This window comes from Chiloscyllium plagiosum, unplaced genomic scaffold (genome assembly GCF_037043375.1).
Source record: "Chiloscyllium plagiosum isolate Xiang-an unplaced genomic scaffold, Cpla_swu_hap1 HiC_scaffold_19, whole genome shotgun sequence".
NCBI lineage: Eukaryota > Metazoa > Chordata > Chondrichthyes > Orectolobiformes > Hemiscylliidae > Chiloscyllium > Chiloscyllium plagiosum.
In genome coordinates, this window is record NW_028270157.1 from 70,249,390 (window position 1) to 70,274,171 (window position 24,782).

Here is a 24,782-nt window from a genome sequence, read left to right on the forward strand (position 1 = left end):
CCTAGTGAAGAGGCTGACTGAAGGGAGCAGCACTGAATCCCACTGTCTGTCAGGCTTGACAGATTCACAAAACAGAAAATCTGTTCCTTTGCTGGTCTAAAAGAATCGAGCATCTTAATGTTACTATGTTGACTAAATCATGCAACTGCAAGATAAAGAGCTAACTTGGATTGTGGCTTTAGATCATGAAGCCACATGTTCCTGGTAGTGTAAAAGTGGCAGTGCATTGTCTTTTATTGGGTGGACCAAGAATGGGTTCCTTAACATAATGAGCATGCTTCAAGCCATTGGTACACTGGATGAAACATAGTAAAACTGAAATGCATCAGTCTCTACTTTAAATATGTGTGAAATTTATTACAAAATGCATCAAGTTAAGTCCCATTTAGTTCGAGTGTAATAAAGATTCTTGCAGCATAATTTGGGTAGGTGAGGAAGAATCAAACTAGTGCTGCGTAAGTTGTCTTTTGGAGATGATCTTATTCTGAGAAAAAGGTAAAAGCATTGAGCGGCTCGGTGGCTCAGTGGTTAGCAGTGCTGCCTCACAGCGCCAGGGATCTGGGTTCAATGCCCACCTCTGGCAACTGTCTGTATGGAGTTTGCACATTCTCCCCTTGTCTGCATGGGTTTCCCCCCACAGTCCAAAGATGTGCAAGTTAGGTGAATTGGCCATGCTAACTTGCCCGTAGTGTTAGGTGCAGAGGTAAATATAGGGGAATGGGTCTGGGTGGGTTGCTCTTCGGAGGGTTGGTGTGGACTTGTTGGGCCGAAGGGCCTGTTTCCACACTGTAAGTAATCTAATCTATTCCCTCTCATAGTAGTAATTTGATGAAGCACTAAAATAAAGATATCTTGATTGGATTTCATGGTTTAAAATAGAATTCCTGAAGCTGTTTGCCATTTGATATTCAATGCCCCGTTCACTGGTCTTGTGTCCATTATTCTTTCCTGCTAATCTCTTTCCACAGGCAGGCAAACATCAAGAGTATGAACAGAAGCTGCTTCAGGAACTTTATAAATTGAACCCCAACTTTTTGCACCAGTCATCCAGCACAGTCGACAAAAATAAGAATAAATTGGCTACACAGCAGAGGTATGATGCGTAAGTACAGCCCTGACCTGATGCCCTGGCCTGCATTTCTTTAATCTTCTGTTTGCTTCTACATTTCATTCTCGAGTTTTTTTTATTTCTGCTGTGAGCTTTCTCGTCAAACTTGGTCTTCGACACAGCTCAAACTAATCATTCATAACCTGAATTTACTCTCAAAATGCCTTGCAAGTTCAAAACACTGTGCCTTCCTCTTGTCTCCACTCATAGAATTTTGGTCTACGCTTAATACTGGTCAGTTTACAACAGCCCACTCATTGTTTTGAGATATGTGAAAGAGAGGAATGAGTTGCAGTGGGGACTGTATTCTGTGTTGCAGTGCTCTGTGCTGAAATGTTCAGATTCTAGAAACTAGATTCTTTTGCATTACATGTCCTACTTTATTTTCCCCTCCTTCACCTCAGGTGAATTATTACGCAGAGGCTTCGCTCACAGCCTGAACCATTTCATCTCTGGATTGTAAAGGTTTTCATGGTTTGTAATTGCCACAGTTGGGAGCAGCCAAAACCAGAGGTTCACAAATTTTGTGATCGAAAGAATTGATTCTAAATGGTGAGATTGTCCACACAGCTTCAACATTAGCTCTGAGTGAAATATATCAAGAAGGCCAAACTTTCAAACCAAGTGCATGACATCGTCAAATCTGTGCTCCAACTATGTCATGCTGTCATATTTATTATTGTGGCTCTGTGGACTACCTTGGTACATGTAATGTTGTTGAAGCTGCTGTACGGTTTATACCTGAACTGGAACGGTACCATTACCTTGGGCAGGAGATTCGCTAGAGCTTTTCAGGAAGCAGAGCTCCAGATCAGGTGATGGGGCAGCTGGTAAACAGGAAGATATAGCTTGCAGCGACCAAGCTGTGGCAAAGATGTTCCTCTGTGAGGAAGGATAGACAGTTGGTAGGGCAAAGTTGCAGTCAGTGTGATGGTTTGAAGTGTGTCTATTTTAATGCAAGAGGTGTCAGGAATAAGAGTGATGAACTTTGTGTGGATTAGTGCTTGGAGCTATGGTGTTGTAGCCATTATGGAGACTTGAATAGTAAAGGGGCAAGAATGATCAAATGTTCTGGCGTTTCGATGTTTCAAGAGGAATAGAGTGGGAGGTAAAGGTGGGGCAGTGGTATTGCTGATCAGGGATAGTTTCACAGCTACAGAAAGGGAGGGTTGTCAAGAAGGGTTTATCCACTAGTCAATATGGGTGGAAGACGAATGGGAAAGCAGCAAGAATTTTATCGGGAGTTTTCTATTGATTCCAAACCCCCCCCCCCCCACCCCCACATACGTGCACACGTACATGCGCACACACATGCAGATAGTTTGCATGGAGCAAATTTTGTCAGATATGTCCAGCAAAGATTCCTGACTCTGTATGTTGATAGGCTGACTAGAGGGGAGGCCATATTGGATTTGATGCTTCACAACGAACCGGCCCAAGTGTTCGATCTCTCGGTAGGAGAGCATTTCGATGATCATGATCGCAACTCCCCAACCTTTACTCTTGGAGAGGGACAGGAGCAAATGGTATTGGAGGGGGTATTACAATGATATTAAGCAGGAACTGTGGACCATAAATTGGGAACGGATATTCTCGGTGAAGTGCTGAACAGGATTGTGGAAGTTGTTTAGGGAGCACTTGCTGCGAGTGCTGGATAAGTTTGTCCCACTGAGACAAGGAAGGGGTGGTTGGGTGAAGGAACCTTGGATGACAAGAGATGTAGGTGTGTTCTCCACGCTGGGAAGTTGATTTGCAGACATTTTGTCCATTGTCTTGGTGACATCTTCAGTGCTTTGGAACCTCCTGTGAAGTGCTGCTGTACCGTGTCTTTGGGAATTTATTTGGTTCCGTTCATGCTGGTTCCGGTTGTTCGTTGTAGTGGCTGGTAATTTGGGTCGCGGTCTATTGTGCTTGTTGAGAGAGTTTGTGGATGAGTGCCATGCTTAGAAATTCTCTGGCTGTCCTCTGTTTGGCTTGACCTGTAATTGTTGTGTTGTCCCAGTTGAATCTGTGTGTTGCTACAAGGGACAGGTGGTAGTGGCGTCTGGTGGCGAGTTGGTCTTCGTGGATGCAGATTGCTAGTTGTCTGACTCTGTCCTATGTAATGTTGCATACTGTCTTTGCATGGAATCTTATAAATTACGTTTGTCTTGCGCATGATGGATGTAAGGTTTTTTTTGTCCTGGTGAGTTGTCTGAGCTTGGCTATTGGTTTATGGGTTGTCATGAATCCCAGTGGTTGGAGACGTCTGGCTGGAAGGATGTTTTTTTTAATATAAGGTCGTGTGGCTACAAAGGGCTGTGACCCCACGCAAAGCCAGCCAATAGAACAAACAACACATTAGAGAAACTATAAAGAAAGGGCTAATAACCAGGATAGACCAGCAAAGGATGAAACCTGGAAGCAACAAAACAGATTTTACAGATTACCCAAGATACATAAACCAGCCATACCACTTTGACCCATTGCGGCACTTCCAGGCACTCCACCAGATAAACTGGTAAAAGAACTTCAACAAAAACTGAAATATCTTGCCAGCGGATCTGAACACCCATACAATCATAACAGGAATTCCTAGACAACGTCAAGAATGTAAACATAGACAAGGATAAAGTGATGGTCTTATTCGATGTAACTGCACTGTTCACTTCAATTGACAACTTTAGCCAAAGAGACAATAGCCAACCTCCAGAATAAGCAGAACAGACAACACGACGACAAACCTGTCAAAAAGGACTGCATTCTCACACTACTAGACCTGTGTTTGACGACACACACCGCATTCATCAACAAAATATATGAACAGATCAACAGAACACCGATGGGCTCACCCATCTCCAGGCTCACAGCAGAAGCAGTGATGCAAAGACTGGAACAAACAACCCTCCCACAACTACAACCCAAACTCTGGATCAGATGCATTTATAATTTTATAATTGTTAGGAGAACCGAAATCGAGAACACACACCGAATTATCAACATCATGCTCAAGGGTATCAGATTTACGAGAGCGGAGGGAACCAACAAATCAACTTCTCTTAATGGGTGTGATGTTAGAAAGAACACAGAATGGTGAATGCACCATAAAGTGTACAGAAAACCCACACACACACCGACCAGGTCCTGAGCGACAACAGCAACGAACCGAACGCACACAAGAGAAGCTGCCTTAGGACCCTGATCAAAAGAACTACAACACACTGCAGCACTCCCGACCTCTGAAGAGAAGAACACCACCTCTACAGAGTCTTCACCAAGAACAGGTATCCCACAACTTCATCCGCAGATGCCTACGTGACTAAGAATGCGACAAGAACATGCCACGACCCAACACACTGACCAGGCTTCCTTATATAAAGAATGTCTCAACTGACAGCCTGACTTTGCATACAGACAGACTCTGACTTTGCATACAGACAGACTCTGACTTCACACCTTTAAGGCATTGTCTGAGCTGAGATGTCACTTTTTTTTAAATAAAGCCTTAACTTCTCTTAACAATGTGAATTAAAAGAAGTTCTGGGATTTACATATTAATGAACCGAAACCTGAAACCCATTCTAAAAGATGAAAGACTTAACATTAATCGAGGTTTGTTCAACCTATCATTTCAGCCGCATGACGCTGTAATCTTCTGCTATAAAGTGTGTCTTATGGTCCTGCTCCACAGTTAACTGAAGGAGTAGCACTCTGAAAGATAGTGTTTCCAATTAAACCTGTTGGAATGCAACCTGGTGTTGAGAGTTTTAACTTTGTTCACCCCAGTCCAACACCGGCTCCTCCACATCAACAGAGTAAATAACACAAAACGGAACCTACAAAAAGACGGACTGACAACCAGGATTGACCTACGTGGGATGAAACCAAGAGGCAACAACACCCCAAGATTTTACAGATTACCCAAGATAAATAAACCAGCCATACCACTTTGACCCATTGCGATCCAGGAACTCCATCACATAAACTGGTAAAAGAACTTCAACAGGAACTGAAATATCTTACCAGCGGATCCAAACAATCATCGCAGGAATTCCTAGACAACATCAAGAACATAAACATAGACAAGGACGAAGCAATGGTCTTATTTGATGTAATGGCACTGTTCACTTCAGCTGATAAAATTCTGTGCAGGCAGAACAGTGGTGGCACAGTGGTTAGCACTGCTGCCTCACAGCGCCAGAGACGTGGGTTCAATTCCCACCTCAGGCGACTGACCGTGTGGAGTTTGCACATTCTCCCCGTGCCTGCGTGGGTTTCCTCCGGGTGCTCCGGTTTCCTCCCACAGTCCAAAAATGTGCAGGTCAGGTGAATTGGCCATGCTGAATTGCCCATAGTGTTAGGTGAAGGGGTAAATGTAGGGGAATGGGTCTGGGTGGGTTGCGCTTCAGTGGGTCGGTGTGGACTTGTTGGGCCGAAGGGCCTGTTTCCAAACTGTAAGTAATCTAATCTAAACAGACAACATGATGGGGAACCTATCAACAAGGACTGCATGCTCACACTGCTAGACCTGTGTTTGACGACACACTTCGCATCTATTAACAAAATATATGAACAGATCAATGGAACACCGATGGGCGCTCTCATCTCCAAGTTCAGAGCAGAAGCAGTAATGCAAAGACTGGAACAAACAATCCTCTCTCAAGTACAACCCAAACTCTGGATCAGGTATGTGGATGACACTTCTGTTATCATTAAGAGAACAGAAGTCAAGGACACAAACCAGATTATCAACACCATTCTCACAGGAATCAGATTTCCGAGAGAGGAGGAAATCAACAATCAGCTCCCGTTTCGAGCTGCGGTAGAAAGAACAGTGGTGAATGAACCACTAAAGTGTACAAAGCCCCACACGCTGACCAGGTCCTCAACTACAACAACAACCACCCAAACACATAAAAGAAGCTGCACTAGGACCCTGTTTAAAAGGGCTGCAACGCACTGCAGCACTCCCGACTGAGGAAGGGAATAACAAGTACACCTCTATAGAGTTTTCGCCAAGAACTGACATCTCTGCAAATTCATCCGCAGATGCCCAACAAACTTACTGGCCACACTACCTTACTGAAAAGGTGTCTCTGAACTGACAGCCAGACTTTTCTGACCACTGGGATTCATGACATCCTGTCAACCAACAGCCACGCTCAGACAGCAGCTCACCAGGACAAAAGATCCTACACCTATCGTGCAAGACAAACTTGATTTACAAGAAGGAGGGAACTTGTGCCTGGAGTTGGAGGAGGCAGGGGAGGTCCTGGAATTAATACTTTGCTTCAGTATTTAGTGGTCGTCATCTGTGAGGACAGCGTGAAACAGGCTGAGACGCTCGAACATGTTGAAGTTAGGAAGGAGGATGTGCTGAAAATTTCGAAAAACATGAGGATAGATAAATCCCCTGGGCCAGACAGGATATATGTAAGGTTACTATGAAAAACAATTGAAGAGATTACTGCACCTTTGGCAATGATCTTTGCGACCTCACTGTCCACTGGAGTAGTACCAGATGATTGGAAGGTGGCAAATGTTATTTCCTTGTTCAAGCAACGGAATAGGGATAACCCTGGGAATTATAGACCAGTCATAGAGTCATAGAGATGTACAGCATGGAAACAGATCCTTCAGTCCAACCTGTCCATGCCAACCAGATATCCCAACCCAATCTAGTCCCACTTGCCAGCACCCGGCCCATATCCCTCTAAACCCTTCCTATTCATATACCCATCCAAATGCCTCTTAAATGTTGCAATTGTACCAGACTCCACCACATCCTTTGGCAGCTCATTCCATACACATACCACCCTCTGCATGAAAAAGTTGCCCCTTTGATCTCTTCTCTATCTCTCACCCTAAACCGATGCTCTCTAGTTCTGGACTCCCCGACCCCAGGGAAAAGACTTTGTCTATTTACCCTATCCATGCCCCTCATAATTTTGTAAATCTCTATAAGGTCACCCCTCAGCCTCTGACGCTCCATGGAAAACAGCCTCTGCCTGTTCAGCCTCTCCCTATAGCTCGAATCCTCCAACCCTGGTGAGGGCAGCATCCTTGTAAATCTTTTCTGAACCCTTTCCAGTTTCACAACATCTTTCCGATAAGAATGAGACCAAAGTTGCACGCAATATTCAGCAGTGGCCGAACCAATGTCCTGTACAGCCACAACATGACCTCCCAACTCCTGTACTCAATACTCTGACCAATAAAGGAAAGCATACCAAACGCTGCCTTCACTATCCTATCGACCTGCAACTCCACTTTCAAGGAACTATGAGCCTGCACTCCAAAGTCTCTTTGTTCAGCAACACTCCCTTGGACCTTACCATTAAGTGTATAAGTCCTGCTAAGATTTGCTTTCCCAAAATGCAGCACCTCGCCTTTATCTGAATTAAACTCCATCTGCCACTTCTCAGCCCATTGGCCCATCTGGTCCAGATCCTGTTGTAATCTGAGGTAACCCTCTTCATTGTCCACTACACCTCCAATTTTGGTGTCATCTGCAACCTTACTAACTGTACCTCTTGTGCTTGCATCCAAATCATTTATGTAAATGACAAAATGTAGAGGCCCCAGCACTCATCCTTGTGACATTCAACTGGTCACAGGCCTCCAGTCTGAAAAACAACCTTCCACCACCACCCTCTGTCTTCAACCTTTGAGCCAGTTCTGTATCCAAATGGCAAGTTCTTCCTGTATTCTGAGATCTAACCTTGCTAATCAGTCTCCAATGGGAAACCTTGTCGAATGCCCTACTGAAGTCCATATAGATCACATCTACTGCTTTGCCCTCATCAGTCATCTTTGTTACTTCAGAAAACTCAATCAAGTTTGTGATTTCCCACGCACAAACCCATGATGACTATCCCTAATCAGTCCTTGCCTTTCCAAATACATGTACATCCTATCCCTCAGGATTCCCTCCAACAACTTGCCCACCGCTGAGGTCAGGCTCACTGGTCGAGAGTTCCCTGGCTCGTCTTTACCGCCCTTCTTAAACAGTGGCACCACGTTTGCCAACCTCCAGTCTTCCGGCACCTCACCTGTGACTATAGATGATACAAATATCTCAACAAGAGGTCCAGCAATCACTTCTCCAGCTTCCCACAGAGTTCTCGGGTACACCTGATCAGATGCTGGGGATTTATCCACCTTTAACCGTTTCAAGACATCCAGCACTTCCTCCTCTGTAATCTGGACATTTTGCAAGATGTCACCATCTATTTCCCTACAGTCTATATCTTTCATAGCCTTTTCCACAGTAAATACTGATGCAAAATACTTATTTAGTATCTCCCCCATTTTCTGTGGCTCGACACAAAGGCCGCCTTGCTGATCTTTGAGAGGCCCTATTCTTTTCCTAGTTACCCTTTTGTCCTTAATCTATTTGTAAAAACCTTTTGGATTCTCCTTAATTCTATTTGCCAAAGCTATCTCATGTCCCCATTTTGCCCTCCTGATTTCCCTCTTAAGTATACTCCTACTTCCTTTATACTCTTCAAAGGAATTACTTGATCTATCCTGTCTATACCTGACGTATGCTTCCTTCTTTTTCTTAACCAAACCTTCAATTTCTTCCAGCCTTCCCTATACCTACCAGCCTTCCCTTTCACCCTGACAGGAATATACTTTCTCTGGATTCTTGTTATCTCATTTCTGAAGGCTACCCATTTTCCAGCCGTCCCTTTACTTGCGAACATCTGCCTCCAATCAGCTTTCAAAAGTTCTTGCCGAATTCTGTCAAAATTGGCCTTTCTCCAATTTAGAACTTCAACTTTTATATCTGGTCTGTCCTTTTCCATCACTATTTGAAAACACACAGAATTATCGTCGCTGGTCCAAAAGTCGTCCCCCACTGACACCTCAGTCACCTGCCCTGCCTTATTTCCCAAGAGTAGATCAAGTTTTGCACCTTCTCTAGTAGGTACATCCATATACTGAATGAGAAAATTGTCTTGTAGGCACTGAAGAAATTCCTCTCCATCTAAACCCTTAACACAACAGCAGTCGCAGTTTATGTTTGGAAAGTTAAAATCCCCTACCATAACTACCCTATTATTCTTACAAATAGCTGAGATCTCCTTACAAGTTTATTTCTCAATTTCCCTCTGACTATTAGGGGCTCTATAATACAATCCCAATAAGGTGATCATCCCTTTCTTATTTCTCAGTTCCACCCAAATAACTTCCCTGGATGTATTTCTGGGAATATCCTCCCTCAGCACAGCAGTAATGCTATCCCTTATCAAAAATGCCACTACCCCCCTCTCTTGCCTCCCTTCTATCCTTCCTGTAGCATTGTATTCTGGAACATTAAGTTGCCTTAATGTCCTTATGTCGGTCTTATGTCGGTGGTGGGCAAATTATTGGAGAGGATTCTGAGAGACAGGATTGATTATTTGGGAAGCATATCTTTATAGTCAGCCTGGCTTTGAGGGGCAGGTCATGGCTGACAAGCCTGATTCAAGTCTTTGAAGGTAGAGCAGTTGATTTTAGCAAGGTCTTTAAGGTTCTCCATGGTAGGCTCATTCAGAAAGTATGGAGGCTTGTTGTACAGGAAAATTTGGCTGTCTGCATACAGAATTGGCTGGCCCACAGACAACAGAAGATGGTAATAGATGGAAAGTATTCAGGCTGGAGCTCTGTGACTAGTGGTATTCGTCAGGGATCTGTTCTGGGACCTTTGCTCTTTGACTTTTATAAATTACTTGGATGAGGACGTGGACGAGTGGTTAGTAATTTTGTCAATGACACAAAGATGGGTGGAATTGTGGATCGTGACTTTGTCGGTTGCAACAGGATATTGACAGGATGCAGATTGGGCTGAGAAGTGGCAGGTGTAGTTCAACCTGGAAAAGTGAAGTGATTCACTTTGGAAGGTCGAATTTGCATGCAGATTAAGCAGTTAAAGCCAGGATTCTTGGCAGTGTGGAGGAACAAAGGGATCTTGGGGTCCATATCCATAGATCCCTCAAAGTTGCCACCCAAGTTGGTAGTGTTGTTAAGGAGGCGTATGGTGTGTTGGCTTTCATTAGCAGGGAAATTGAGATTGAGCCATGAGGCTATGTTGCAGCTCGAGAGAGCCCTGGTTAGAGCACACTTGGAATATTGAGTTCCGTTCTGGTCGCCTCATTATAGAAAGGATGTGGAAGCTTTAGAGAAGGTGCAGAGGAGATTTACCAGGATGCTGCCTGAACTGGAGGGCAGGTCTCATGAAGTAAGGTCGCGGGAGCTAGGGCTTTTCTCATCGGAGCAAAGAAGGATGAGAGGTGATTTGATAGAGGTGTACAAGATGATAGCCATAGGTAGAGTGAATAGCCAGAAACTTTTTTTTCCCCAGGGCAGAAATGGCTATTATGAGGGCCATAATTTTAAGGTGATTGGAGGAAAGTTTAGGAGATATGTCTGAGGTAGGTTCTTTTACAGAGTGGTGATTGCTTGGAATGCACTGCCAGCCATGGTAGTACAGTCATATACACAAGGGACATTTAAGTGAGTCTTGAGTAGGCACATGGATGATAATAAAATGTAGGGCATGTTGGTTAGTTTGGTCTTAAAGTAGATTATAAGCTTGGCACAACATAGAGTATAGTACATGCCCTTCGGCTCTCTATGTTCTATGTCATTGTGTCATATAAATTACTGTTGCAGGAGATGACTGGTCTTGAACATCATAGAAGTTGGTAGCCATGGCTTCTGATTAATAATGCTATAACCTCACATGAGCTTCATGTTTGATCCCTGTACAAATGCAGTTTGAAACCAAGCTGCGCATGACTTTGAAACCTCAATGAAACAAGTATTCCAAAAGGAAGGTTAGAGTAACTTCATGTGATTAGCGACTTGTGAAATCATTTGGAATCATTTGTGGCAAATTGTGAAGTTGATAAATGACAAATGTTTTGTGCATTGAAAAGTGTTCTTTAAACTGCAGTATCACTATTTCAAGACAGTTTGGCCCATAACCTCTGAGCAATGCAGATGAAAAATACCCAAATGCTAGAACTGCTTCACTTTGTTTGTACTCATCCTGAGCTCTGATAGCTTAATTGATTTATGCAAACCATCATGACTGCTTTAAGGTTGATGTGACACGAACGTGCAATTGTTGATATGTCCCTATCTCCAAGCCAGAAGATCTGGTTTCAACACCCACCTGGTCGAGAACTGTATCATGTTAAATAGAAATGTTGTACTCAGTGAGTTTGATCATCTTTTCAAAAGAATATTTGAATCCTTGATGTAGGTTGGTCATTTCACATAGGCAGCATCACAGGAAGTGATTTGTCATGCATCTTTCATTTAACCGACCAACTTTATTGTTTTTCTTTTAACTTAAAGCATTTGGGGCACTAAATATCTAAAACTCGCAAAGCTGTATAAAAAAATCAAATCTATTTTAATTTCATTTTGTTTCTTTTGAGTGAATTTTATTGGAGGCTGCTGCAAACTTGTCTATTTTATTTATTATTAGTGGTGCAATGATTCAGGAAATCATGTGGTTAAAATGGCAGCACTGTGGCTTGCAGTGGCCATCCTTGCCTGTAAGGTTTCACTTTTATATTTAATGTGTGGAAATTGATATCTCAAATCTCAATATTGGAGCCATACATTTCTCATCCAGAGAATCAGCAGGTTTCAGAATACATTCAGGGCACTTCTCTCAAGCAAAAATGCATTTTGACGAAAGCTGCAGCACTTTTGTTGACTTGCAAGTGCTTTGAAATGGCTACTGTTAAAACAGGACAATATCTGAAAGGCAGCTGAAAATGTGCTGCTGGAAAAGCGCAGCAGGTCAAGCAGCATCCAAGAAGCAGGAGAATCGACGTTTCGGGCATGAGCCCTTCAGGAATGAGGAAAGCGTGCCAAGCAGGCTAAGATAAAAGGTAGGGAGGGGCGTTGGAAATGCGATAGGTGGAAGGAGGTTAAGGCGAGGGTGACAGGCCGGAGAGGAGGTGGGGGCGGAGAGGTTAGGAAGGTGGTGCTGAGTTCGAGGGTTGAAACTGAGACAAGGTGGGGGGAGGGGAAATTAGGAAACTGGAGAAATCGGAGTTCATCCCTTGTGGTTGGAGGGTTCCTAGGCGGAAGATGAGGCGCTTTTCCTCCAGCCGTCATGTTGCTATGGTCTGGCGATGGAGGAGTCCAAGGACCTGCATGTTCTTGGTGGAGTGGGAGGGGGAGTTGAAGTGTTGAGCCACGGGATGGTTGGGTTGGTTGGTGTGGGTGTCCCAGAGTTGTTCTCTGAAACGTTCCGCAAGTAGGCGGCCTGTCTCCCCAATATAGAGGAGGCCACATAGAGGTGCAGCGGATGCAGTAAATGATGTGTGTGGAGGTGCAGGTGAATTTGTGGTGGATATGGAAGGATCCCTTGGGGCCTTGGAGGGAAGTAAGGGGGGAGGTGTGGGCGCACGTTTTGCATTTCTTGCGGTTGCAGGGGAAGGTGTCGGGAGTGGAGGTTGGGTTGGTGGGGGGGGTTGGACCTGACGAGGGAGTCACGGAGGGAGTGGTCTTTTCGGAACGCTGATAGGGGAGGGGAGGGAAATATATCCCTGGTGGTGGTCCGTTTGGAGGTGGCGGAAATGACGACGGATGATACGATGTATATGGAGGTTGGTGGGGTGGTAGGTGAGGACCAGTGGGGTTCTATCCTGGTGGCGATTGGAGGGGCGGGGCTCAAGGGCAGAGGAGCGGGAAGTGGAGGAGATGCGGTGGAGACCATCGTCGATCACATCTGGGGGAAGATTGCGGTCTTTGTAGAAGGAGGCCATCTGGGTTGTACGGTATTGGAACTGGTCCTCCTGGGAGCAGATGCGGCGGAGACAAAGGAATTGGGAATATGGGATGGCGTTTTTACAGGGGGCAAGGTGGGAGGAGGTGTATCTCGGTAGCTGTGGGAGTCGGTCGGTTTATAGTAATTGTCCGAGTTGATTCGGTCGCCCGAGATAGAAATGGCGAGGTCTAGGAAGGGGAGGGAGGAGTCTGAGACGGTCCAGGTAAATTTGAGGTCGGGGTGGAAGGTGTTGGTAAAGTGGATGAATTGTTCAATCTCCTCGTGGGAGCACCAGGCAACCCCACCTTTTCCTCCACCAGTCATCGATGTAGTGGAGGAAAAGGTGGGGGGATGGTGCCAGTGTAGCTGCAGAAGATGGACTGTTCCACATATCCTACGAAGAGGCAGGCATAGCTGGGGCCAATGTGGGTGCCCATGGTTACTCCTTTGGTTTGGAGGAAGTGGGAGGATTGGAAAGAGAAGTTGTTCAGAGTGAGGACCAGTTCAGTCAGTCGAAGGAGGGTGTCAGTGGAAGGGTACTGGTTGGTACAGCGGGAAAGGAAGAAGTGGAGGGCTTTGAGTCCTTTGTGATGGGGGATGGAAGTGTACAGGGACTGGATGTCCATGGTGAAGATAAGGCATTGGGGACCAGGGAAGCAAAAATCATGGAGGAGGTGGAGGGCGTGGGTGGTGTCCCGAACGTAGGTGGGAGTTCTTGGACTAAGGGGGACAGGACCGTGTTGAGGTATGCAGAGATGAGTTCGGTGGGGCAGGAGCAGGCTGAGACAATGGGTTGGCCGGGGCAGTCAGGTTTGTGGATTTGGGGCAGAAGGTAGAAACGGTTTTTGTGGCGGAGGCAAAGGATTTGGGAATATGGGATGCTGTTTTCAAAGACCGCAATTTCCCCCCAGATGTGATCGACGATGCTCTCCACTGCATCTCCTCCACTTCCCGCTCCTCCGCCCTTGAGCCCCCCCTTCCAATCGCCACCAGGACAGAACCCCACTGGTCCTTACCTACCACCCCACCAACCTCCATGTACATCGTATCATCCGTCGTCATTTCCGCCACCTCCAAACGGACCCCACCACCAGGGATATATTTCCCTCCCCTCCCCTATCAGCGTTCCGAAAAGACCACTCCCTCCGTGACTCCCTCGTCAGGTCCACACCCCCCCCACCAATCCAACCTCCACTCCCGACACCTTCCCCTGCAACCGCAAGAAATGCAAAACTTGCGCCCACACCTCCCCCCTTACTTCCCTCCAAGGCCCCAAGGGATCGTTCCATATCCACCACAAATTCACCTGCACCTCCACACACATCATTTACTGCATCTGCTGCACCCGATGTGGCCTCCTCTATATTGGGGAGACAGGCCACCTACTTGCGGAACGTTTCAGAGAACACCTCTGGGACACCCACACCAACCAACCCAACCATCCCGTGGCTCAACACTTCAACTCCCCCTCCCACTCCACCAAGGACATGCAGGTCCTTGGACTCCTCCATCGCCAGACCATAGCAACATGACGGTTGGAGGAAGAGCGCCTCATCTTCCGCCTAGGAACCCTCCAACCACAAGGGATGACCTCCGATTTCTCCAGTTTCCTCATTTCCCCTCCCCCCACCTTGTCTCAGTCCCAACCCTTGAACTCAGCACCACCTTCCTAACCTGCAATCTTCTTCCTGACCTGTCTGCCCCTATCACCCTCACCTTAACCTCCTTCCATCTATCACATTTCCAATGCCCCTCCCTACCTTTTATCTTAGCCTGCTTGGCACGCTTTCCTCATTCCTGAAGAAAGGCTCATGCCCGAAACGTCAATTCTCCTGCTCCTTGGATGCTGCCTCACCTGCTGCGCTTTTCCAGTAACACGTTTTCTGCTCTGATCTCCAGCATCTGCAATCCTCATTTTCTCCCAATATCTGAAAGGCAGCCAAAGTTAATTGGTTCCAGTGTGACTGATTATTATGGGCATTGGTGCAGCTGAAGATTTCCTGTTAAATCTGTGCAGAAAAGAAAATGATGGTTTTCCATGATTATAGCTTATTTAGGAATTTTATGTCTAACCACAATTTCCCCTTCACCCCTAACTGGACTGATTTCCCAAGCAGAGAAAGCGTTATTCCAAAATGCCTGTCACCCAATTAACCCTGTATCACTTCAAAGTCAAACACTGACTTGGTGTAGAATCAGAGGTCCACAGCACAGAACAAGACCTTTCGACCCATTCAGCCCTCAGTAGTTTAAAAAAAATCTTCAACACGTGGACTGCAGGTCAAGGAGACAGCTCACCACCTTCTCTAGGACAACAAGAAATGAGCAATAAATGCTGGCCAGCCAGAAACGCTAAAAGTTAACTATTTTCAGATTTGAGGTCATAAAATCCCGAATTACTTATGCAGCAACAAGCAGGAAGGATGAGTCTTCAATGGCATATTAATTCAGGTCCCAGCCCAGACAGCATATCAGGGCTGAACCTGAGCGTCTGTATCAAAACAAGAGCTGCGTTTACAGCTGGATGATGAAACCTGAATCCTGACTGTAGTTTTGACAAGCAGACAAATTCTTCAACTCGAGTGAAGTCTGCCGAGATTGACTCATTGGGAACAAAATCAAATTGTACAATAAGATTTTTATTTTGTCAATCATGCCTTTGATTATTACCAGTATCAGAACTTTGGCAACAATCTGCTTAAACTTTTTGCCTGATATTCTCTACCGGTCAACAGCACGGTGGCTCAGTGGTTAGCACTGCTGACTCACAGCACCAGGGTCCGAGGTTCAATCCCAGCCTCTGGTGAGAAATTAATTCCCACCACTGGGGATGGTGGGAATCTGGAACTTGCTGGCTGTTAGGTTGATAGAGGCAAAAACCCTCAACACTTTAGGTGTGCACTTGCAATACTACAACCTCCAAGTCAAATGGTGGAAAATGTTGGAAATAAACTAATTTGCAAAAGTTGACAGTGTATGCATTTCTTATCAGTGAAATCTGAAGCATTACCTCCCTGCTCTTAAGTGGGAAGGGGTTTATAACCTGGTGCTGTGATTTTTAACTTTGTCCACCCTCGTCCAACACCGGCTCCTCCACATCATGGCTTAAATGGGAAGCGCAGTCATTCAGTGGTTAGTACCTGCAGATCACGAGACAGGCTTCAGCAAAACACAAGGGGGCACCTTTGAGCTGCAGATGTCACCCAAGAATGTGATTAATATGTTCTGCTCCTTTTGTGCACCCCTTAAGTACAGCTAAGCAAACAGCTGTTGATGTGAAATTCTAACCAAAAGTTCCTCTGCATTCCTGAGATTAACAATTTTAAATTCAGCTGTTAATGTATGATTTTCTTCAACTCTTAGCAGTATTGAGGATGATGTTTTACATCGAGTTTACACTGATGTGAAATTCCTCCTGTGTCATGTCAAAAACCAAATATCAAGACTGATTAAAGTCAGATAACGTGAAGTAACTTCATGATGCACTTGCTGTGGACATTGTTGCAAAGCTTAGTGATTATAACCTATCCCTAATGGTCTTTTAACTGAGTGGCTTGCAAGGTAATGTCCAAAGCCAGTTAAAAGTCTCCTGAATTGCTGTGCATCTGGAGGCTTGACTTGGTAAAGAGTAGGTATTCCTTCCCGTAAAGAAATTAATGAACTTGATAGGTATTTCTGACAATTGACCATGGTTGCATGGTGGTTGTTATTACCAGCTTCAAATCCAAGACTTGGATTGAATTTGCATTTTCGTTGGGTTTGAGCTGGTGGTCCAGAACACGAGCTTGGGACTCTGGGGTATTAGTCCAAAGATGTTACTGTCACACCACCATTTCACATTGATGAGTGATTGAACTTGTTTTTTCTAATGAATGATTCTTTAATTGGAGCACTTAAAGATGTATCAGCTTAATGTCAACTAAAAGCGTTCTCACATTTTGAATTGACAGAAGTGGTATTTGTCTCCATAGGGATAAATGTAGCGCACTATTTGATTTTGGTGAACCTAATGCGATGGTTAATTCATAACAATATCATTGTTGCACATGTCCATCTTGATTGATATTTGTGGCATTTTCAGAGGAAGATATTTTGTTTCTTTACCTGTTGCCTTTTCTTTCTTTGTCTCGAGTCTTTTTTAAGCTACGTACTTGAATCATGATTGATTGGGTAAGCATTTCATACAGTAGCTTTTGAATATCAAGTGTGCTTGGCTTAAATATGCTTTGTTTTATTGTGAAATAATATTGCATATTTTATAATACTTGCACAGACCCTCTGGTGTCAGCCCCAAAACGTAGAATTAATCAGTATGGCAATACCTACTGTAGAGCACTAGAGACCAGAGTTGTCGTGGAAATGGTGAACTTGTACTTCATGATACAGCAACATGAAATCTGTCAAGTGTATGACTCATCAAATGGGTCTCCTGATTACTCAAGTGTTATGATTAACAGTCAAGAAGTGTGCGGCATCTGTAAATAATTCTGAATTTGTAGTGAGGTTAAGTGCTGCGAAATAGTCCTTGTACTGTATTTGTAATATCCAATTATATTCCTTCTGTTTGACATGTGCATGTTGCAGTACTGTTTACATGTTATATACAGCAATGCCAAGAGAGCAATGTAGACTACACTGAGAATACATCTGTTGACTTCAGAATTTTCTGAAACCGCCAGCACTGCAATCCTTTATTTAACCTCTCATTCTTTTGCCTCTTTATTTCGCCCATATTTCTTCTTGGTAACAGAGGTCTTGTCCATGATGCAGCTGCATGGGAACAAGTTAAGCTTCTCTGTATGGATCGTGTTACTGGTGAGGAGACATAATGCCAGCATCAACATTTCTGGCCAGATCCCATTTGGAAGGTTTCCTATAAGTGAACAGCATCTCTGAGCTGCAGAAACTTGTTGCATCGATTTGGGCGGTACTCAGTGTTTTTGCCATTCTTTCCCCTTACAGACCCAACTGTAGTAATAAAGATGCCTGGCCATCATTACTGAGCACAGCTAAAGCAGCCAACGGCCTAACACTCGAACACAGGAAAACGCCTCCTATATTTGATAATGGTTCAGAACCCGAACACATAACCCCAGGCGGTCCTGGCACAGAACTCAGGTCAGTGATTGGCTTTATTTCTCTCTTGGACTGAAATAACCCATACTGAGCCAGGGAAGCAGTTCTTTTTGTTCACAGCCAATCAGGTTACTTGCCAAATTTTGGCGACTTGATATCAATTCTTGTACCTGGAGTTCTTGTGCACTTGACCATGATTCACATCCATGCAAAATACCAACTGAAATGCACTGCAAGATAATTGACATTTTCTATACTTCTCAGAAGAGTGCCATTTCAGCAACAAACCAAGAGTCTTGTTGAATGAATGGTGTGATTTCCATCACCAGAAACCCAATGCAACCACTGGGGGATGAATAGAATTCTCCCCTTGTATTGGGAATGGCTAAGCATTCAAATTGATTTTAAAATGCACTTTTTCAAAAGATATGAAACTTAAGAGAAATGCTAGTCTTCTGAAGACTAGCATTGATTACTGTCAAATCTTACAGCAAGTCCACCTGTTCCCTTGAGTTCCTCCATACTGTTCTGTTTTGATTGCCAGGTTTCCTTTAGCTCAGTGGTCACTGAGCTGGATGCTGCACTGGTACAGGTTTCATGCCTGCTTGGCTGACTCATCTGATTTCGATCAGTGTGTAATTGAGTAATTTGCCATTGACTTCAGAATTGTAGAACTGGGGTTCTGAACCTGAGTTCATGCATACCTTCAGACAACGTGATGCCTTGCTGGAAAGTTTTGCGCATGTATGCATAATTGGCTAAGGTCTGGGTTTGACAGTGATTACCTTCTATGAAGCAGTTGCCTGTTAGCATTCATGACTGCTTTTTACATGAATAGCCAATCACTTGAGACCTGCCAGTACTTTTGAAACCTTGGCCAACAAGTTATCCATGTAAATAGCTGTGCTTCAATCAGTTCATCTGGAAAACGTTGTTTTTCCCGTTTAGCTCTGGATATGCAATTGTTTCTTCTGTTCTCATATGTTAAAGCAGAATCAAATAATAAACATGATAATGATTTAACAAAATTACATTGACTGTTCTCTGCTTAATACCCATAAGTGTGACACTGTAAAGCATTGCAAGTGGCCAATTGCTTTCTGTTGTGGCCCTTGTACCACCTGTTCCCAGTCTAGCAGTTGCCATTTAAAAAGCATTGCTGTAGTTGAACACCTCACCATCAATATCTCTGAAACCAGGTCAGTGGCTGAGAATTGTGTCACAAATAACTGGCCTGACTTTGCAAAGCCTGTGTACCATATATGACGTAAAAATCAGGAGCGTGCTGGAACATACCGTACCGAGATGGATAAGTGCAGCTCATGAAGCATTCAAGAAGCTTGATGCCATTAAGCACATAAGTCTAATTGTTTGGCACATCATCTTTGGCCTTAAGCATTCACTCCCTCTGCCACTCTAATGCAGTGGCTGGTGTGTATACCATCTGTAGGCTGCATCATTACTTGTACTCGCTCCTTCCACGGCACCTTCGAAATAACCAAAAAAAAAGGTCGGCCCAATTGAGCGGGGAAGCAAAGTTTGTCATCAAATCTCTCTCTACCCTCCTTTGGAAACATGCTTTCTTTTCTTTTCTATCTGTCTATCTGTCTCTATTGCTCAGCCAAATCCTGGAATTACCAATCACTTTTTTATGCTTGTGGCTCACTGAATGCAATTGTTCAGAAAACCTTTACAAAGGTGGTGACAAATGGGTAATAAATGTTGGTGCTATCATCCCATGAAGAGGAAAGAAGTGTGTGTGGCCCTAATAATATTTTGTTTTTGCAAGTACTATCGCTAACATCGGTGTGAGACATTGAAGAACGCCATCTCAGAACTTGAGTTGCAGAGGAGATCAGTTAACATTTGAAGGTTGTCCCATGTACATCTTAATTTTGAGACCTCACAATGGAGGTTTTTGGTTTCGGCAAAAGATGTTCAATAGTCACTTGAATTGGTTGTTTGTCTCCAGGCCGAAACTCTGCATTCTGTTCTGAGTGTTTGCCAGTTGTTGTCCTGCTGTCCTGAAGCCCCTATCTTGTTCAGTTTCTGCTTGGAAATTCTCCAGGTCTTAAGTTCGGCGGCCCCTCCAAAACTTGGAAGCTGAGTATTCTCAGGTGCCATGATGTTAGCACCCATTATAACCCAAGGTCTCATGCAGTATTCAAATACGCACTTGCACTCTATTCATGTCACCGGTTGCTGTGTACAGAAATTCAAAGTGAGGATTCTTACTGTTAAAAATCCTCTAGCCAAAGAACTCTGACCATTGTGGAGTCAAGCTGCAACAGTATCTGAAATCATCCGACATGGGAACAACCCAGAAGTTGAACAATGGACCTTAGCTTTGTTTGTCTGAGTGGTGCACCTGCTGAAGTGAGAAGTTATTTCATTTAAACATTTAATTTCCTTGCACTACTCATTACGACAGATCATTTGGCTGTCATCATCTAGTGTTGGTGTTTGTTGAACTAATTCTAATCTCTGAGATAAACTATAGTTTCAAGATAACCAGAAGCATCCTACTTCTAGGTAAAGGGGAAGTAAACTAAGCTGCAAGATCATTTCTCGTTCTTAGTCCTTAGACCCTTAGCATTATATTTAAGATTGGGTTCGGTATAGCTGTCCTCCCCTCTGATTCTTGAACTAACTATCATGTCAATTTGGGAGGTTTGTACTAATCAGCAATTTGTAAATATTTCCATGAGCAAATGTATGTAAAGACAAAAACTGCTGTGCAGCTAACTAAATATTCTGTGTGATTAACAGTCACGAGTTCCAGTTTCCTTAGAGCTCTTTGAGTTGAAGATTACTGTGTTTTGTGAAAAGGAACAAAATGTGCACCATTCAATGGATAAACTCTGCAGTGCAAACCTTGACTAAAAGCTGGTCAGTTTTCATCAGTGCAAGTCTCCTTTTTTAAGTGCAATCTCTGAGTACTATGCAACTGTATTTTCCAATATCAAGGCTCAAATATAATGTCAATATATTATTAAAAGTAGCTTTTTTTGTCCAAGTTCACGATTTGTGGCCATCTGGACTCCTTAAGTGCGACATGCTGTTCAAATTTTAATCTCCACATGCTCCTCCCAATTGTGTTGGCCAACAGTGTGACCCGAGCCAAGGTCTGTGACAACCTAGATTTAAGACACGTGACGTAAACCAAGCAAAGGCTTTGTAATTATTTCATTTGTTGTTTTTACTTTAATGTAGAAAAACTTGTAAATTGTAATCTCTTGCTAATTTCCTAATTCATCTCAACTTTCATTTTACTTTCTTGAATGTTGGTGGGATCTTGCTCTGAGAGCCTTGCCTGTCACTTGCGCTAAAAAAAAATCTGAAGTGAGCAGACTGGCATTCTGAGGACTGTTGCGCACACAATATTATCAACTTGTTACAATTTCTATTTTTTTGCAGACCTGTGGATAAACCACCTGAAGCACTCAGTCTAGGAAATGGAGACAATTTACAACAGGTAAGATGCATTTGTATTCTTAAAACAGATTTATACTCAGTCCAATAAGTCTTAATCCAATTGAACACTTTATTCCCCTTCTTTTTGCTTTCACACATTTTCTTTGTGATGCATTGCGATTGTATTCCAACATTTCAAATTCTGACTCATTGAGTCTGCCAACAGGAGACTTGATCTTCTTTCGATCTCCACTTTGCAACACTCTTTTGGAAAAACATGAAAGAAACCCTATGAATCTGCCAAAGAAAATGCCTTGACCTTCGTAAGAACACCATGCTCGAACAGTTGCAGGCTTATGGTGCTCATAACAGTAATCTTTCTGACCTCCTCTGGAATGTGAGATCGGGCATTGGTTTGTTTGGTTCTTTAAGCCTGCTTTACCTTGAACCTTTGTAAGCATCATATATGTACAGAGTTGCTTCAAATATCCATTGCTGCAATGAAGCTCAAGGTGTTAAACTTAATGCTCTTGCATTTTTTCCAAGAAAAGCACTGCAAATAAGCATATTGGAAAGTTGGTTTGTATTTTCCAATCCCTCTGTGGCTTTGGCTCTATCTATCTCTTTCAAGTTCCTCAATTGGGAAAGATCACTGGACCCAAAACGTGGACTCTGATTTTTTTTTTACCCCCACAGCTGCTGTCAAACCTGAGTTTTTTTTTTCCCAGTACTACTTGTTTCTGAATTCCGGCATTTGCAGTTTGTTTTTTGTCCTCTTTCTTAATTAATCCACCCTTGACTGTTGTGACTTCAGTTACCAATGCTCTAATCTCTGAAGTTCACTCCCTAAACAACTTATTTGCTTCATCTGCCCTTTTCGTCCTTTTAAGTTGCTCCTGTAAAACTTGGAACATTTGTCTTATTTCCAAAAAATGACTAACTCCATTCATAAGGGGCATCGGTAGGGTAGATAGACAAGGTTTTCCCTGCGGTGGGGGAGTCTAGAACAATATGACATAGATTGACGGTGAGAGGGGAAAGATATAAAAGAGACCTAAGTGGCAACTGTTTCATGGAGGGTGCTGCGTGTGTGAAATGAACTGCTGGAGGAAGTGGTGAAGGCTGGCACAATTGCAACATTTAAAAGGCATCTGGATGGGTATACAAATCAGAAGGATTTCGAAGAATATGGGCCAAATGCTGGCAAATGGGAGTTGATTTGGTTAGGACAGCTGGCCGGCATGGGCGAGTTGGACTGAAGGGTCTGTTTCCGTGCTGTACATCTCTGTACCTGTCAATCTAATGCTAAATGTGAAATAATCTAGAGTAGTATAATCCAAAAGTTTCTGGGAGAAAAATCACTTGAAAGATGCTAAACAGGATCGTGCAGTTTTGAAGTAAGTGAAGCTTGTTGGTCAGGAACACAAACATATTAATGAATGAGAATTAAGTGAGAATATGAATTCTTTGCAAAAAGCAAGAATTAATTGGAAAGGATCATGAGGCAAATACTACCATATCTGAAACGTAGTGAATTTTGATTCAGGTGCTTATCAATAGTAACTCCCTGCCAACACCCATTGTCATCAATAAGAGTTGTCTTGGAGATTTCTATCAGCAAGACTTTGTCTCAATTAAACCGTACTCTAATTTCAAACCATCAGTGTTTCCAGAGGGGGTTAGTAAGGCTTTAATTGCTAGAAGGTTTGCAGCCAGTTGTTGAACAAGATTGTGCAAAGGCCAAGGCACTAAAATATGATGACCGGTTTTGCAGCTAGGAAATAAACACAGCTTTTACTACAGTTACAAATGTAATTCAGTAATATTCGTTTTTACCTTCCAATGGTTCCTAAATTGAATCCATTTTAAAAGAGGAAGCGAAAAATGATAGTGATTACATAAACAATGTAGCTTGCTGTTGACTTGTGTGAGTAGTCTCTCGGCTATGCTCCCTAACGGCTTTAATTTTCAATAAATGAAATGATATCCCATGTGTTATGTAACAGTTTGCAGGAAGATTAATTCATCCTTTCTTGCTTGCAAGCTGCAGATATTAACGGTTTATGTGTTTGGCTCAAGCCTGTCGTCATACTTGTGCTGGAGTTGGCATTTCACCAGTTTGGCGGTGCAGTGCCTCAATGGTTAGCACTGCTGCCTCACAGCGCCAGGGACCCGTTCGATTCCGGCCTTGGGCAACTACGCAAACTCCACACAGACATTCTCCCCGTGTCTGCATGGGTTTCCTCCAGGTGCTCCGATTTTCTCCCGCAGTCCAAAGATGTGCAAGTTAGGTCACTCGGCTAAGTTAAATTGCCCATAGTGTTAAGTGCATTAGTCAGGGGTAAATGTAGGGAAATGAGTATGGGTGGGTTTCTCTTTGGAAGGCCGGTGTGGACTTGTTGGGCTGAAGGACCTGTTTCCACACTGTATGTCAACTAATCTAATGTAATAATAGTGTTGATATTGTCGTGGAGGTCTGTGTTCTCTTGTGCACTTTGATCAGGATGATCCTTTCCATTCACTGTCATTGAGGCAGCGCCGGCAAGTTACAGAAGGACAGCCACTGGACTTGACTGCATGAGCTGGTCTGTGTGTGGGTCAGTAGCAGGTTGAGATAATCCCAATTTCTGGACACCCCATCTCTCAATCCTTATTGGTAGCACTGAACCATTTGGCCACAGCTTTTCCTTCCCATGGTAAATACAAGTAAAAAGAACTTCTTTGCCGCTCAGGTAAGGCATGGTTATATTTAGATTCAGATTCCATTCCAATGTGGAAACAGGCCCTTCAGCCCAACAAGTCCACACCGACCCGCCGAAGCGCAACCCACCCATACCCCTACATTTACCCCTTACCTAACACTACGGGCAATTTAGTATGGCCAATTCACCTGACCCTGCACACCTTTGGACTGTGGGAGGAAACCGGAGCACTCGGAGGAAACCCACGCAGACACGGGGAGAACGTGCAAACTCCACACAGTCAGTCACCTGAGGCGGGAATTGAACCCGGGTCTCTGGCGCTGTGAGGCAGCAGTGCTAGCCACTGTGCCACCGTGTCCATGCTTAATACATAGGCATCATTAACAAGGTCAGCATTTATTGTCTAATGCAACTATCGCTGGAAAAGATGGTGTTAAGCTCCTGCCTTCAACTAATCCAGTCCATGTGAAAGTTTTTACACAATTCAATTGAAGTGTTGAAGTAATTTGAACCAATGATAAAGCTACAGCAATGGGTGCTCAAGTCAATGCAGTGTTCCCAAGCACCTTTTGTCCTAAGTGGTGGTGTCATCAGATTGGAAGTTATGGCTATTAGATTCAGTACTGTCTCACCAGTGAGAATGAGGGGACCAGGAGGCTTTCAAATGTTAGAATGATGGAAATGTACTTGCCGTGCAAGTTGTTGGTATCATTGTGTAAATTGA

The 24,782-nt window shown here is 43.8% G+C and overlaps 1 protein-coding gene across 8 annotated transcripts in view; it reads left to right on the plus strand.

The window, feature by feature from the left end:
• Positions 1 to 24,782, plus strand: part of cnot4b (CCR4-NOT transcription complex, subunit 4b) — a 180,753-nt gene that overhangs the window by 75,100 nt on the left and 80,871 nt on the right. For 4 of the 8 annotated variants that reach the window (XM_087997520.1, XM_043708934.2, XM_087997521.1 and 1 more), the window contains 3 exons: positions 969 to 1,093; positions 17,829 to 17,984; positions 21,360 to 21,417. In XM_087997520.1, the coding sequence (XP_087853646.1) occupies positions 969 to 1,093; positions 17,829 to 17,984; positions 21,360 to 21,417 (339 nt within the window). Of the gene's footprint in view, positions 1 to 968; positions 1,103 to 17,828; positions 17,985 to 21,359; positions 21,418 to 24,782 lie in introns of all 8 variants that reach the window. The other 4 variants (XM_043708935.2, XM_043708938.2, XM_043708936.2 and 1 more) reach the window with 2 other exon arrangements.